The following is a 12,982-nucleotide window of genomic DNA, read 5'->3' as shown; positions in this document are numbered from 1 at the left end:
TCTAACATCCAGTGACGCAATTTTTCCTCAAGGAAGCCATTCTCCTCTAAATACAGAGCCCAGTAAGGTTCTTCTTACTAAAACACTATTGAAATGCCTGTTGAATCCAGTGGATGGTGAGCTTGGAGGCTGACAGCAGCAGCATTACAAGTGGAGAAGGGTGAGAGCTGTTCCTGGTGCTGACCACAGAACCTCCCACCATCAGCCGGGTGTTTACTGCTCTTCTTGTGGTAAAAGGTGTGGCTAGTTTAAGGCTTCTCGAAACCTTGAAAGTGTGATTTGTTAGTAATCTTTTCAGAAAACAATCTTGTAGTAGCTATAAATATATTATTACCTGTGAGGTGAGTCTGTTTGGATATGTCCTTATGGCTCGAGGCTTAAAACTCTTAAAAGTGAAAGCAGGTTTAAACTGTATGCTTACAGTATGGTGTAAGAGGCAGGTAATTACTTTGATTAATCTGTAAATCATTTATAAGATGCTATGTATTCATCAAGCTTTCAAAATCATGAGTCTTCATGGCATCCAAGAGCAAAATTCAGAAATGAATAAAAAAAAAAAAGAACATTTATTTTAAATGAGATCAGTCTGAAGTCTGGTTGGCAAGTTTCCTAAATTCTATTCCTTTCAACTATCTTGCAGGAATAATATTTGAAAACAAAACCACCACCAACAACAAACCCCCCCCCCCCAAAAAAAAAACAACCCAAAGCAAACAAACAAAAAACCCCCAAAAAACCCCAAACCAAAGAAAACCTACCAAAACCAAAACAGAAAACAAAACCCAAACAAACAGAAAAAAAACTAGAAAACAAAGAAAAAAAAAGAAAAAGCTGGTTTAAAGTTGAGCTCTAACATCCATTGTTCCTGTAGATATGAAATGAGGAAAAATCAGATCACACATCAAAAGGAAAGAAGGTATACTATCCTACTTCTGAAGTATCTGAAAAAACAAATTATCTTAAAATGTATATCAAACATAGGTTGGTGAAATCAAGTTTTATTCTTTTTTTTACTTCTTCTTTTTTTTTTTTTTTTATTTGCTGTGGAAGAGCCTACATGTCCACTTTAACCAAACATTCTGCTTTCAGACAGCTAACATGAGATTAATTTCACCTTTAGACTTCAGCATGGTATTGCTAAAGTATTCCTGCACCGCAAAATTCGTATTAGAGAACAAAATCTTAAGCTGGGAAGCATAACAACCAGAAGAGACAAAATTCTTTTTTTTTCTAATAGAGCATGCAATATTATTCTCTCTAGAATGAATGTTTCAGCACATCAAGTTTTATGACCCCCAGAGCAAAACATGAGAGAAGTTCTTCTTTGCTTCATCTCTTTTATGAAAGTTTGGAAAACTGTGTGAAACAATTGAGAGATCTTTGTCTTTTCCTGTTCCTTCTGTTCCATGGAAGGAATTTGGGGAAGCTATTGCACATTTTCTTTTCCTCTCTTTTGCCAGGAGCATATTACCATGCACATTCTGAGTCAGCAGTGCTGACTGGCATCTCACGGGCAAAGCCAAGGATCTCCCTTTCCCCACCCCCACCCTCCCTTGGCCAGAAACGACAACAACAACAAAAAAAAACCAACCAAACAAAAAAGTTAATATTGGAAACACAGTTTCTGCTGCCTTGCTCTTCCAGCAATGGAAGAGGCCAAGAGGTCATGAAGTTCAGCAGGTACTGCAGGGATGTCTCCACTTTCTAAATCTCTTCAGCATCCTGCAGAGGAGATTAAGAACTGCTCCATTCTAATTTCCAACAAAAGAAAGAGCACAGCTTAACTGCTTAATGAAGCAGAAATATGGAGAACTTTGTGGAAAAAAAGTAGGGCTTAGAAAGAGCTTGGGGAGTTGATATTTAAGGTGTTATTATGCATGTAAGTTACTTTGCACTTCTGCTTTTGAAAGTGAAACAATTATTTTTGCCATTGTGAGCATACATACAGATATTTTTCTACTGCTTAGCAGACGGAGTAGTTAACACCTTGCTATAGTACTGTAACTTGCTCATCTGTCTGAAGATGATTTAACTTACTGTTCTTCAGCTTTATTTTGCTGGGGAAAAATCAATATGCAAAACCTGTCAGAGGTCCAAATTATTACACTTACTCAATTGCATGTATTATTGAGTAGGCAGTTTCCTGTAATGAAGTTCTTGGCTTAAGTTTGCAAGGTATATTAAGAAGTAGTGCATGTAGCTCAGAATAAGCTGAAACAAGAATTGAAATTGTACAGTTGAGCAATTTTAGTGATTTGACACCTATGTGAGTATATCGGTGCTTGCTAAAGTCTCATATGAAAAATACATTTCACAGTAAGGAACACGCTAAGAAGACTCTCTTGAATCTTGGTCTAACAACACTTGACTCATGACTAGAACTTTTCAAGTGATCCTACATACAAGCAGATATCAAAAGGACTGATTTTAAATATACAAAATATACAAATCCTCCTGTTATTAATGGAAAGCCACAGGAATTTGCCCTAACCCCTTCTTTCTCCTATTGTATTTACTGTTCTCCCATCTCTGTCAGATGTACAGTGCTAGGGCTAGTAGGAGAGCTTTTTCAGAGGAGGCGCATGAGTTGGTCATATCTTAATTCTGCGTAAGGAGCTTGGATCCATAGGAAGCCTGAAGAAAGGAGTAGGGTTTTTGTAGCTAAGATAATTGGGAGGAGTTCTGATGGTAGATTGAGCATGCTGGGGTTTAAGAATAAGAGGGTGGTTACTGCCTTTATTAATATATTTGCATATCCAGCTAGGAAGAATAGGGCAAATAGCCCTGCAGCATATTCCACGTTCAAGCCTGAGACTAATTCGGGTTCCCCTTCTATAAACTCAAATGGAAAGAGGTTTGCTTCGAATACCATGGAGATGTATCATATTATTGTGAGGGGTCAGAAGATGAGGTATACAGCTTCTTGTGAAATGGCAAGGGGTTTAAGTACAGACACCCATTCCCATTAATGAAGCAAGCAGCAGCTGGCAAATGTGCTTTCCACAGTGAGATTCAACTGATCAATTACCAACATCTACTTTTGAATAGCCCCCAATTTTTTTTTGTAAGAATAGATATAAATAGGCAATCCTAGAGAACAATTCCTCTTATCTGAAAGGAGACATTTCAAATATATCTGATGAAGTCATCCCTTCAAAAAGCCAACTTTTGTCCATTGACTGGGAAGGAAGCTTCAGGACAATAGCTGAGATAAAAAATAAAGTAACAAATGGCAAGAAATCTCAAGCTCCATGAGAAAAACTCCATGCTGCCTCACTGAACAAACTGTCCCCACCCCCCCCCCAAAAAAAAACCACCAAAAAAAAACTCAAACCCCAACTAAACCAAAACAAACCAAAAACCCCAACCCTGATATTGTTGTCAACCTCATATCAAACTAGAGAAGGATAACTGAGGAAGTTCAAACAATGCCACCTTCACAGTAGGCTCAGGCTCACAAAAGTCCCATATATCCCGGAAAATAAGGTCCACCAGTTCATTTCCTGGGCTGTGCTACTGCTAAGACTGTTACATCTACCTCTAATGAGAGACTGAATGAAGGATTGAATAGAAACAAGGCAGAAACACAAGGATACTGTATGATGCTTGATGACTACCATTGTAGTCTCATGCAAATGACCAACTGTGTCACCACAGTCTCCAGTAAAGTGTGAGTACAGCACGAGTAAAGGGAGAGTCTCGTCATGTTTCTCTGCAGCAGATAACAGGTTGAAGCACTGCTTCCCATTTCTACTGGAAAAGCTTGGTACATTCCACAAGTTCATAGCCCTGTCAGCTTATGAAAAACCATTGTCACACACTGTGGTCCTGCTCCAGCATCTCTATTCATAGAATCATAGAATCACAAAATCATAGAACAGTTTGGGTTGGAAGGGACCTTAAAGATTATGTAATTCCAACCACCCTGTTGCTGAGTTGCCAGCCCAGATAAACATAGATCTTATGTAGACCACATGTCAGAATACCATAGGAAATCTAGAGGCACTTGCAATTTATGTGCATCTGAATATGGTCCTAAAAATCTTCAAATTCCTTAATTCTTTCTCTTCAGAAACTTACTGGACACTAGAATACAATACACAGGCAAATTCTGTGGTTAATTTAGGATTTCTCTGAAATGTTGTCACTGCCAGTGCAGAGTAATTCGAAGTTAGTGCTGTCTTAATCTGTGTTTCATCACTAGAAATAAAGATCCTAGAGACCAGTCAACTGTGCCATTGATTCCAGCAAGAATCGAATTCACTCTTACTGCTGTGTTTTTCTCAGCAAGACTAACAATCTAAAGAAGCAATAAAGACTTACTTTTGTCAGCAAATACAGCAGGCAGACACAGAAATATGCCATGGGAATAGGAACAAAAGAGCATTTTCACAAAATTACCTTTAAAAGAATATCTGTTTGTCTGACACCTGACTCACTTTTTCACAGAAATACAATGTGCTTTCAGGACCTTCATGAATACAGTTTGCATGAAAGGAAACTCTTTAATTCAGCACTGAAATGTATCTTCTTCTGCAGAAGACTACAGCAGCTGATGGGATACAGCACAAGCACACAGTACAAAAGGAGCTGCAAAGACCTGATGAAAATCATACTAAGATCATAGATGGTCAGTCAGCCATCATTATCATGCCATTCAGATGACATGATAATAGTCTGTGTGGAAATTTTTTCTGCCATGGTGCTACAGACATTAAAATTTTAAATGACTGTAAGTTGTCATAGAATCATAGAATAGTTAAGGTTGGAAAGGACTTAAAGATCATCTAGTTCCAACCCCCCTGCCATGGGCAGGGACACCTCACACTAAACCATGTCACCCAAGGCTCTGTCCAACTTGGTCTTGAACACCACCAGGGATGGAGCATTCACAGCTTCCCTGGGCAACCCATTCCAGTGCCTCACCACCCTAACAGGAAAGTACTTCTTCCTTATATCCAATCTAAACTTCCCCTGCTTAAGAAGTTTTAACCCATTACCCCTTGTTCTATCACTACAGTCCCTAATGAAGAGTCCCTCTCCAGCATCCCTAAAGGCCCCCTTCAGATACTGGAAGGCTGCTATGAGGTCTCCACGCAGCCTTCTCTTCTCCAGGCTGAACAATCCCAACTTTCTCAGCCTATCTTCATATGGGAGGTGCTCCAGTCCCCTGATCATCCTTGTGGCCCTCCTCTGGACTTGTTCCAACAGTTCCATGTCCTTTTTATGTTGAGGACACCAGAACTGTACACAATACTCCAGGTGAGGTCTCGCAACCTCCAGCTGTTCATGACTGAAGATCACAGGAGCACAAGCACAAGAACATGACTCATTTCATTGCATAAGTTTTACTGCTGTTCATTGCTCATTTCTCAAATGGAGTGACCTGGTGTTTCATGCTTGCAATTAAATGCAATGCTCACAATTGCAGCTTGGGGCAGGAGAACTGTTTTAATTATCTTGCTCCAGCAGTAAAACTTGTGCAAATGCATCTACTACACTTCATATTTGAAAACAGTCATTTAAAAAACCAAACCAAAACCAACAACGAAAAGCCAAAAGCAAATGAAGTATATAGGGTAAACACTCACTTCTGATAGCTTCTGCATACATAGGAGAGAACCTGCCCCTGTTTAGCTCATCTTCTCATCTCACACTGTGTACACCATGTAGCAGAAGACAAGACTGGGATTCTTGATATGATTTAATTTTGGACAAAAAATGAGAGATGGTACAGTTTAACAAACTAGCTGTCACTGTAGAAAAAAGGAACTCAGAAGTGGAACTGTATAAATAATTGTGTTTTGTGTTTTTTTTTTCCCAAAAGTTAAAAAAAAATAAAACAAATAAAAAATATCCCAATCTGAGTCAGTATCTTACCCAGTTGCCTGTACAAATTCCATGCCACCTTTCACTTTCTCTTAACTTATGTTCTTGGTTATTAAAGGACTTCCTGTCAATTCTGGAGATTACAAAAGTAATAACCCTGAAAAAAACATGTAGAAATAATTACGGATATATGCTATGGGATGGGAATAGCAGCTTATACACGTGTTTTGCTGTTAATGGTGTTTTCAGAGCTGTAGCTGTTAAATTCCAGTACTTTTCCTTCCCTTTGTTTCCCATTTGAATGGAAGTCCAGCACATGCTGAGAAGATAACTAAACCTAGATTTCTGAGCAGGGCTTGCAAAGGAGGTAGGCCTCATTTAAACCATCAAAATGCTGTGAAATGTATCAGCAGGATGTGTTCGTACTGCCCAAGGAGATAATAGAAATTTCTGCTCCATTACAGCAGTTTTTGCATGTTTTCTGAGTCATCTTAACTGACCATCCCCAGGCTGATGATCACCCCACCTAAGTTTTAACTTTCTTAGAGAGTCCATTTAGCTTAAATTGTCCTCCAGCTTCCCTCTTAAGTTAGTAGAGTGAAAGACCATTCCAGAGAACAATTTATCCCAGAAATGTCAGGAACCCATAGCAGTTTGAAAGGAATAGCTCTAAGGAAGGACCCACAGCTATTCAGTGGCTACTTAGACATAGTTTATACTAGACAATTTAGGTTAGTTACCAAAATCAAGAGAGACAAATCGCATCCCTGGAGACAAAGCACTGAATAAGAACTAGTAAGATTTGGGGATAAGACTTTTAGGACAGAGACTGAAGCATCCATATTTATCATGTACTGTAGAAAATACATGGCAGAATACTGTCCTAGTACTGCATGATGCAGCTCCTACACACTCCATCAATTTGCCATGGTTTAGGACTATACTGTGAATAACACATGGTACTGAAGAGAAAAGAAACATATATTAAGGAAGATTTTCTTGACCCTGTGACACACAAGATTATCAAAGACACTGATATTCCCCATGAAGAACTGTACAGAGACCCCCCCATCTAATGGCAACCCAGCTAGATCTGGAAGCAAAAGCTGTAGGATTACACAAGCACAACACTGCTCTGCAGAAAATTATTTCTGCTCCTAAGACCATGATCTCAGCTGAGTTACAATGCCAAATTACTATCCCTGTTCAACTGGAGCTAATATGTGCATCTTCATATTACGTCTAGGCTACTACATGGATGGGGTTTTGATCCCTGTTACCAGGAAACCTTCACAGATACAATTATCATTATTATGCTATTGGTCTTGCCAGGCAGACCACATATACGTACATATATATAGCTTGGCTGTATATTATAGAGGGCAAAGAAAGAAATATGCTAGGTAGAGCCTTTCCCAAGAAACAGGAAAATGCGTGTGGTTCACCCATTAGAGTTTTGTCCTGTCTCCAGACGTGGCTAGCAAGAAACTTTTCTATAGATCATTCCAAAGAAGTTTTTCTGTGGCACAGAATCCTTTCTTTCCCCTGTCAAAACTGATCCTGAACTTTTTCAATGACAATGCACTTCCAGGCCTTCAGTTTCACTAATGGAGCTGAATTTGCAGTAGGCTAGCAACATCCCTTTTAGCTTCTGCTCCATTTGAGAACAAGATTCTGTATAGAACCTGCAGCATAATTTACATCTGGATTGTGATGATTTTGTTCATTCCAGTACTGCTACATTGTTATTCACAGTATTCATACCAGCAAACTTCAGACCTCTGTAATGAGTGCTTTAATAGGCAATGGGAAAGAAATAGGCACTTGTTATAGTCTTCTCAATGTAAGATGGATGTCTAAAATAACATAAGTTTAAGTCTGTACATACTTCTAAGTGTCTTTTAAGTACTTATTTTGATCTATTGACTATAAACAGATACATATTTCATTTGAATTTCTTGACTCGCCTGGCAATGCCGCTGCCTTTCAACATTTTTCAGAGGAAGGACAGGAGAAGTGGGACTAGTTAACTAGGACCACAAGTTAAAGACTAATTTGACAGTAAGCCAAGTCATGAACCAGAAAATCATGAATGGGTCCTAATCACTCCTATTTCTATTGAAGTTCTCTGTGTTCACTATTACCATAATTTGCCTCATTCCAGACTAGTGCATTTGAGGCACTATAAACATTAAGAGGACCAAATTCACAGAGCACTCAAGGAACTCCCCCACCATTTGAGAGAGCACCAAATTCAGAGGACAAGTCAGGAATATAAAGTTCCAACTGTGGAAAGCAAGACAGGTAACAGGCTGGGAAAAGTCTATCATGACAATCTACAACTGGAGAAATGTTCTACAGTTTACCAGCAGGGCTCTTTCTATCATGGGATTTCTCTGAGTAGCACGCTTCCCAGCTGTGACCCTGAACAATGTCAGTTAAAACTGGTTAGTGCAACCCAGATCAAGACAGAAAAATGTGTAAGACCTTTGGAGTTACAGCTAGGTCAGATAGAAGCTCTTCAGGAAGCAGCAGACAGCTAAAGATTCTCTTTGCCAGCGCATGCATGAATGCATGAATGTGCAGGCTGCTTAACATCTGCCTGTCTTTTGAGGGCACACAGGCCTAAGTAGATTCACTACAGTTAAGTACATGGATGGCATGAAGACCTGCCTATCAAAACATCCCATGGTAAAAGTCACAGTCCAGATTTTTTCAGGTAATCACGACATTTAGCATGACCTAGGCAGTACAACAGAGCCAGATGCTTGAGGTAAGATTTTTCTCATAAAATGTAGATGACTACAGTGTAAATATTTACAACTGAGATGGTCACCCTTACTCCCATATATGTCCGTAGAGAAAAAAGGGTATCATCTAATCTTAACTGAATTATGTCTTGAGTCTACTTATCAGATATTCAGAGCTACAAATGAGCAAGGTGACTTGCTCGCTTGTGGTGTTGATGCATTTGCAGGTTTCACCATTTAATCAGATTAATTCCATACTAAGTGTACTTGAACCAGGAAACTGCCATTAAGTATCTGGGGAACTCCTGTGCCATTCTTTCCTAACACCAGGGCTGGGAACATGTTAGCAGAGTCTAGAAGAAAATAAAATTAAAAAGAATGGATCAGCAGTAAGCTTTATCAATTCTTATCTGGCAGAACACCCCTTGAGGACTGCTGACAGAAGAGGGTTCAGCAGGAACTGGAGCAGCTCTACAGTAGAACAGGGACAAAAACTCAGAAAAGGGAAATTGTAAACACTGATGTAGCCTCGCTACACTGCCTGGAGAAGTTAAACATGAAGGGATCATTCCTTTTCTGACTTTTACTTTCATTATTTCCCCTTATCACTTTAATTCCCACTCCAGAGCGAAGGAGTCAGATACTGGTTCCTGCTGAGATTTCTTTTTTTTTCAAATTCTCTTTTTCATTCAGGCTGTAGGTGATGGTCAAACAGGGATGGAGGCATAAGGTCAGCACACACCCCTTGTTTCTTTTCATATAAAGGCTCATGAAGAATTTAAAACATTTAAGAAGAAGCCATCATAAAACTCATGGAGAAAAACAAACAGAAAATCTCAAGGCAACCATTGTCTCTGAAGCATTATAAGTATTACACAGCAGCAGCAGGAGAGAAAACAGGGCTGTGAAAAATAAAACAGTAATGAGCATAACATCTGGGCACAAGAGGTAGAGGGGGAGGGAAAGAGGAAAACATCAGAGCCCTGACAAATCAGGGCTGTATGCTTTCCTCAATACAGTGCCAGCCTTGTTCTTCAAGACCTGTGTTTGCCGTTGCAGAATCAACATTGTGCTTGTGTTGCATCTTACTCAGAGAGGCTCTGGGGAACCATTTAGTTTATGTCCGTGTACACAGATGCTGAACACAGCAAGGGGGCAAACCTAATGCAGGAGAGTTAAATTATTGCAAAATGTAGGAACCCATAAGATGTTCTTTTTTTGACATCAAAGTGCATTTCTCTCCATGCAGTACTTATAGGAAGGAGAAATACCAGTGCAAAAGACAAGCTCTAAAGAGGAACAGAGATCCTACTATTACCATTATGTTTTTTTTGCATCATGTGGGCACCCTGGAGTAGCATTCATGATCTATGGAACTCATTGCACCAGATGTGAACAACTAAAGGATGCATAGTGATCCTGTGACAACAGAATGAAGAGCAGTTGAGTTCTGCTGCTGAGTTAGTGCTTGAAACGATTCACTCCCTGCCTGCCTGCATGCCTGATACATTTTAATCACATTGAGATGCAAGAGCCTTTCCAATGGCTCTGGACCTCCTTTATCTCTGAGCTGTGCTTTTTGAATGTGGAAGAGGTAGAGGAGAGGAGTTCAATATGAATAGTCCCCCAACTACAAGGGTTATTCTGGATTTGAGTGAAGAACTAGCTGGTGAAATGGTCTTTTTTGACCTGGGAAAATCTGTGAATTCTTGAATAAAAATAATAGTCATTGCATAATCATAAGAAATAGGGTTCACGATCAGCTTCTGACATCATTTTGGGAATAGGGGAGGAGAAACAATTTTTTTCCCTTTTTTGCCTTTCTTATGCCACTTCTGGACCAGGGAAGAATTGGGAATTTCTTCTGTACTGTGTAGAGAAGGTCTCAAAACATCCTTGGAGCTGAAATGAACTGCCTGAAGTATATGATTTCTTCAGTTCCACCAAACCACACAGTTCATTTGCCCAAAGCTGGGAAACAGAAGAAAAATGACCTTATACACAAGATGAAGAGCAGGATATGAGATAAATATTCTCTGATGGAAATACTCCTAGAAGCTATAATGCAGGAATGGCTTGCTTCAGAGGATGCTCTGGTAACACAGATAACTGCATTCTGCTCCTCCTTGCTTCTGGCATAAAATATGTGGTGAAGAAAAGGGGAGAGAAAGCTCTCCTTTTTTTATCGTAAATACAATGTGTTTTATCTGCTTTTCTCTGCAGTTTTACTAATTCTAGTCACAACAGAAGCAGCTTGGACAGGACTCAGAAAGCAGACCCTGATTTCCAATTAGTTTCTTTGTAATTCTTTGCCCTTTTCTCACTGGTGCTGGCCACAGGCAGCTCCTGCTGCAGTCAGTGAGAAATGAGGCCGGATATTAAACTATTAACTTCTTCTTTGCTTGCGGCCTCAGTTTCTTATCTTAGCAATAGCACAAGTATTCTTCATCAAGATTATGGTCATCACAATGTTAATCCCTGTAAACGTCTTCAGATCATGTGAGAGAGGCACGAATTATTACTGAGCTGAGGAGGGAATAAGCTGTTACAGAACAGACCAATGATGCACTTAGTCTTATGTCCCCCCCCAAAAGCTGTTACCACCTGCTCCAGCAGAAGACACAAACGCTATCAAGGCCTATCCAAACATGCTGTTTCTTTTTTCGTTTTTTCCTTTTTAGATTAATTTTGTAGACATATATCACTGCATCACCTAAAGCACAGAAGCAAATTCCTGACCTCTGATAATAACCAGCAATTGTTCTGGTACATCCCCACTGATTGATTTTTTGTCCTTATAACGTTTCTCTAAGCTCATTCAGCTGCAGGGATTTCACCTCTTACCGTAAGACGTTTGCATTGACATTGCCAAAAACCCCTGCAGACATGACAGGAAATGCTTAGAAACCATCAGTTCAATGTACATGGTATATTGCAAGCTGAAATTCACCTGGAGAAGAGTCATTGAGAGGGTTCAGGGCAGCTGCCCTCCGTATCTTCTCCAGACAAGTCTCCTGCTCCTTTTTAATGATGCAGTTGGAATGGGTTGCTGTAACCTGAAATGTGGGGAAAAATGTGGAAAAAGAACAATTACAAACTTCAAACTCTTAGTGAGCTTATCAGGCAACAACAGTAAGTTTTGACGTCCCATTTCAAAAAGAAAAAAGAAAACATCCTTAGAAGATGAGAAAAAAATGCAACAATTATCTCTTTATCCCCCTCCCCCACCCCCAGCAGTCTGGGCCAGTTCCATGGCCAAACCATGGAATTATAATTCTTACAAATTGTTTGGGCTTTTTATGTTGTTCTCCCTGTCAAGTAATTTCTAATGTGTTTGCTTTATTTTATTGCATTCCTTCTTCATATAAAGCTGAAGCAAATGTACTTCTAAATAGAGAAATAACTAAAAGAGGAATCAGAAATCAACTGAGGCTCAGTTTGATCTTGCACCAGTTTCTCATGAACCTTGCACAATCCATTAACCTCACCCAGGATTCAAAACTACATCAAAAGCTCTTTCTCCCAGTCTTTTACCCTGTCCATTCCTTACTGTTTCCTTCTTCCTTTATTCCCTGTGAATACATGGCAACTTTCTTGCCAAAAGAGAATGTAATGCCAACTGAACAGAGATGGCTTGATCCAAACACCTTTTTTTTTTTTTTTTTAAAAGCAGCCCACCATAAGAAAAAAAACACCACACACACACACACAAACAACCCAAAACAAAAAACCACAAAAAACCACAAAACCCCAGCAAACAATAAATGGTGGGGAAGCAAAAGATAAGTTATCTTATAAGAGGAACATTGCAACCAACAGAATGCATACAATCCCAAAGAGGCAATAAAAAAAGAATGTGATCCATTCCCAGAAATCAATACAAGATTTCATTCCTATTGCAGACAGTGGCTAGGGAATATCAGTTTAAGGGAATATCAATTCAAGGGCAATACTACCTCAGGTTTCATCAGATCATTTTATAGGGGCACTACTAAGGTCCAAATTACATTCTGTGAAAAGCACCATGAAAATCAGTGCATGGGTTGAAGATGGAATAGGTCATTCTAGTGCACTGAAGCAATTTTTGTGCTTCATATTTCACATTTCCCATCCCATATTTCCCATCCCATTTCCTTTGCTCTTAATAGTGGAGAACTACAGAGGAAGCAGAGTATATCTGTCAAGTGGTCTGTTTTCCCTTACGTGCTAAGTAGGAACAAGAAAACAGGTAAAGCAATACTTGAATTCAATCTTCCTCAGTTAATTTTCAAGCCCTAGCTGCACTGTTCAGTTTTACTTTCCTCACATCCCAGTAAAGGGAATGGAGTGAACAGTTTGGGTCATTAATGCATCGAATTGCCACCATACACCCAATACGCACTTAAAGTAAATCTTAAGGCATG

General features: G+C 39.5%; 1 protein-coding gene across 1 annotated transcript in view; it reads right to left on the bottom strand.

Moving 5' to 3' along the window:
• Positions 1-12,982, bottom strand: part of ADCYAP1R1 (ADCYAP receptor type I) — a 136,476-nt gene that overhangs the window by 67,835 nt on the left and 55,659 nt on the right. Inside the window, exon 3 of the mRNA XM_065666907.1 lies at positions 11,530-11,635. Within this exon, the coding sequence (XP_065522979.1) occupies positions 11,530-11,635 (106 nt within the window). The remainder of the gene's footprint in view (positions 1-11,529; positions 11,636-12,982) is intronic.

This window comes from Lathamus discolor, chromosome 2, assembly GCF_037157495.1.
Source record: "Lathamus discolor isolate bLatDis1 chromosome 2, bLatDis1.hap1, whole genome shotgun sequence".
Taxonomy (NCBI): domain Eukaryota; kingdom Metazoa; phylum Chordata; class Aves; order Psittaciformes; family Psittacidae; genus Lathamus; species Lathamus discolor.
Note: the sequence above shows the minus strand (reverse complement) of the source record. Positions and strands in the feature narration are given on the sequence as shown.